General features: G+C 42.8%; 1 protein-coding gene across 1 annotated transcript; it reads right to left on the bottom strand.

The window, feature by feature from the left end:
* Positions 1–430: 430 nt before the first annotated feature.
* LOC137839164 (uncharacterized) lies at positions 431–865 on the bottom strand. The gene has a single exon (XM_068648290.1). The coding sequence runs from the start codon at positions 863–865 to the stop codon at positions 431–433; it is 435 nt and encodes a 144-aa protein (XP_068504391.1).
* Positions 866–4,416: the final 3,551 nt, after the last annotated feature.

Here is a 4,416-nt window from a genome sequence, read left to right as displayed (position 1 = left end):
ATCAGACACCGGGGCTACCCGTTCTTACCTGGGGAGGGGGCGTCCCGAAGGAATCCGTTAACCCCTGCCCAGGGGCTAGACGCCCAGATTTAACTATACTATGCGTACCTTTTAAACTTGACGCCCACGCCCGAAGAGTGCGCTCCCGGCACTCCCTTTGGGGTGTCTTCACGTCCAAGTTGGTTCGCGCGCTTGGTGTTCACGCCTAGAGGAGATATCCGCGTCCCTCCTACTGAGGTGTCTACACACCATGGTGGCGAGCTCGTTCTTAATGAACCGCACCCTTTCCTTTTAACGTTTCTTTACATTGTGAGAAAGGGAAATTCGAGACAATGAATGCTTAAACTGCTTTTTACTCGGGTGACCTCATTAAAAAACCCCCGAGAGGGAAAAAGAGTGTCCCCTTTAAATTGTGTTCTACATAAAGTTTTTAACTAAAGTTAAACTTCAAATTAGTTGCATTCCAGGTGCGTGGAATAGGGCCTCCCTCCAGAGTTTCAAGCCTGTACGATTCGTTCCCCTTAGCCTCGGTTACTCTAAAGGGCCCGGTCCACTTGGGAGATAGCTTGTTCTCTAACTCGTACGGGTGAGCCTTGCGCATGATGAGGTCCACTACCTGGAACTGACGAGGCCTCACCTTGGAGCTGTACTGGTGCTCCACCCTTCTCTTCACTGCCTCAGCCTTTATTCTTGCCTCTTCCCTGGACTCGTCCAATAGGTCTAGATTCACCCTCCTCTCCTCGTTGGACTCTTCAGCCACGAAACTCTGAAAGCGCAGTGAGCTCTCATGGATTTCCACTGGGATCATGGCGTCCGACCCGTACACTAGGCTGAACGGCATATCCATGGTGGAAGACTGGGGCATGGTATGATAAGCCCACACAATCCTCGGTACTTCTTCCGCCCATGCTCTTTTGGCTTTCTCAAGCCTCCTCTTCAAACCCCTTAATAAAATTCTGTTCGCGGACTCTACCTACCCCTTCGTCTGGGGGTGTTCGACTGATGCAAACACCTGTTTGATGCCTACCTTTGCACACAACTTCCCCAGTTGCTGGCTTGCAAACTGAGTACCGTTATCCGAGACCAGACGCCTCGGCACACCGAATCGACACACAATGTTTTTCCAAACGAAGTGTTGTACCTTGTGTGCAGTAATCTGTGTCACTGGTTCTGCTTCTATCCACTTTGTGAAGTACTCGATGGCTACTATCAAGTACTTCATTTGCCTTATTACCATAGGAAAAGGCTCCAGAATGTCAATTCCCCATGTGTGGAAAGGCCACGGGCTATAAATTAACCTCAGCTCTTCTGGAGGCGCCTTGTGCCAGTCAGCGTGCATTTGGCACTACTTGCATCGCTGGGCATACCTCACACAATCCTCCCTTACTGTCGGCCAGTAGAACCCCGCACGGATCACCTTGGACGCCAAAGACCTCCCCTCTACATGGCTTCCACAGATCCCTTCATGGAGCTCAGACATTATCCTTGTGCACTCGCCTCCGCTCGCACATGTTAGAATCGGGTGCATGAACCCGTGCCTGAATAGTGCTCCATCCACGAGAGTGTACCTCGCACAGTTTTTCTTTATCTTCTTACCCTCTTCGGGCTCTACTGGGAGGATCCCATCTGCGAGGTAACGCCTATAGGGCGTCATCCATGTGCCCCCCTCTTTTAAGACGCACACCTGCATACAATCCTCTTCTTCGGGCGAGGTCGGATAAACGCTGATGCTGGGGACCCTCGCCGTGTCCTGAATCAAAGATTGATGGCTCTTCGGCTTTCCCCTGGTCGTGCTGACATGGAGGACATGATGGAGGAGGGCCAAGCACACCTACCCAAGGAAGCCAAGGCACAAGCCAAGGAGAGCGTCTAGACCAAGACCAAGACCAAGGTGAGCGTCTAGGACGTGAAAGTAAGCGTCTAGGACGTGAAGGTGAGCGTCTAGACCGTGAAGGAGGGAGGCTATCCATGGAGCTAGACCGTCTAGGACCCCTTACAAGATCAATGGCCAAACATATTCAAACACAAGCAAATGAGGCCACGGATGGAAGAGAGAAGGCTTTGTATATGTTTGCATAAAGGCCCATTGGGGGTACTTAGTAGATAGGATAGTGTAGAAAGCATTTTTGATGGAAACCTTCTAGAATCTAGGGTAGTGTATGGCCGGTCATGGCACCTTAGATTTAGATTTAATTTTTGGTTTTATTTTCTTTAGAAAGGTGGCTTAACATTTACGTCCACCTAGCCTATAAATAGGGAGGCTATTTCATTGTATTGGACAAGTTTATTTGAGTATTGTTATGCTGCCCATTTTGTGCACTAGCTATACTTCTCCTAGAAATCTAGGCTATAAACTTCACTCCCTTCACCTTTCTTCATAGAGTTGGCCGAACCTCTCTAATTCATACTCATCATGCACCTTCAAAGCCATCACAACTCCTAGGAGGGCTTTGTTTCACTCACCCATTGCTTCTGCATCCATTTTACTACTTTGATTCAAGAAGAACACATGAAATGCCATCATTTGGTATCATGAGCTATTGGTTCTTCAAGATGAGTAGCTTGTCTTTTTAATTTCAGTTCTTCTTTATTTCATCTTTGTCATTTCAATTCCTTACTTGTCTTGCTGTTTTTATATTTTAGTTTGTTCTTGGTGTGCTTTGTGGAAGATCCAACCCAAGCACTCTTGTTCATTTGATCTTGAACAAGTTCTTGTGCAATTTGTGATAGGATTCCATACACCTTTGTGTTGCTATTTTTGTTTTAGGCTTTGAGTCTTTATTGCTTTCATTATTTTGCTTCATATTATGCTTTGAGTCTTTAAATTTCTGAATCTATACATGTTTTGTCAAGTCATGTTCATCCATATTGTCATCAATTCTTAGTAGTCCTATTTTTTGGCTTGATTGTTTCTTGTTTTGGGTCTCTTTATATTGCTTTAATCTGCTGTTATTTTGATCCTTTGGTGCTTTTTATTTTTAGTTTGAGTTCCTAATTGTGTCTTAGTTCATACACAATTTCCATTCTCACTTTTCCATTGTGTTAATTTTGGTTATCTTGCTGTTTTCTTCCAGTTTTCCAGATTTCCCCTGTAACACCTCTCTGTTCTGGGCTGTTTTGTTTACCAAAATTTTTCCACCCATAGGAAAATTCTGAATTTCTGGAAAAAGCAAGTTTAAGGTGTTATAGAAAGGACAAAAAAAGAATGAGGTCAAAAGAAGCAACAGAAAAAAAATGATAAATCTCACAAAATCAGAGTGCGAATCTTGAGCGTTACAGCTGGCCTAACTGCACACCAAATTTGCAAAAATTATTAAAAAAAAATGGTGCATGCGTTTTAGGTGATTCCAAAGCCAAAATTTAGCTAAGATCCTGAATTTTCTTGTATCCAAATTTCAGAAACAAATTTTACAATTACAGCTCAGCATAAATCGGGGAACAAAACTGTTTTCTGGCCCACAACATTTTCCAGTGGTGCTGTTTTTTTTATTTGGTCATCTAATCTAGTGCTTTTCTTTAGGAATTCCTTTTGTGTGCCAACTTTTATTGAGTACCTTTAATTGTTTGCTTTAATTCCTTGAATCTCTTTCTAAGTTGTCATATTATAAATCCTTTTGGTGGTACTGTTTTCTTTCAATTAAATTTGTTTCTTGCTTTTGTTTCTTGACCTCTCTTTTGTGGGTGCTGGAAATTAATTCTCTCTTGGTGCTTATGTGCATGGAAATTGACTTGGTTTAAGGTTAAGCCTTTGTGAATAGGTGCTGGAAATTGGAGAATTAAAGCCAACTTTCTAAGGAGGAGTCAAGCTAAGGCCGAAACAAGCTTCTTGAAACAAACACTACAAACACCTAGAAGATCAACAATCAAGACAACAAAGAAAGTGCACTAACCAAAAAGAGGAACAACAAAGGGGGTTTTCTTATCTCCTTTACAACTTGGTTTATTGTTAATTACCTCTTTTAAATTACGTTTTAGACGGTGAGTGTGTCTTCAAGGGCTCAAAGTGTCCAAGAAGCCTCACCTAGGGCCGAATAGCATAGTTATTTTGTTTAGTAATTTGTTGCTTGTTTGAACTTGTATTTCTTTTGTTTTGGTAGAAACGTTTTGCATGTTTAGTATTGTTTAATTTTGTGCTATACCGACTAGTTTGCTGCATATCTAGCTTACATAGTTTTCTTGCTTTTTGATTTCTCAACTTCTTGTGTTCTAAGTGTTCTACTAAGAGAAAATTTTGTGTGAAGTCATTGGAGGAAAAGTTTTTGGCAAGGAAAAGGCTTGGTACTTAAGTAGTCCATTGTGACTCACCTCCCTTACCTGGAAAACTCCCTTCTCTAACTTTCCTAAACTTTCTCCAAGTAAAACACCTATATACACAAAGTTTTAGCCATGTCTTCTTCTTTTCACTCTCCAAAGTCT

This window comes from Phaseolus vulgaris, chromosome 3 (genome assembly GCF_051622355.1).
Source record: "Phaseolus vulgaris cultivar YP4 chromosome 3, ASM5162235v1, whole genome shotgun sequence".
NCBI lineage: Eukaryota > Viridiplantae > Streptophyta > Magnoliopsida > Fabales > Fabaceae > Phaseolus > Phaseolus vulgaris.
This window is presented reverse-complemented; position numbering and strand designations above follow the sequence as displayed.

Excerpts from the sequence above, each read along its gene's own strand:
- LOC137839164 (XM_068648290.1), bottom strand. The coding sequence starts at position 865 with ATGCCCCAGTCTTCCACCATGGATATGCCGTTCAGCCTAGTGTACGGG.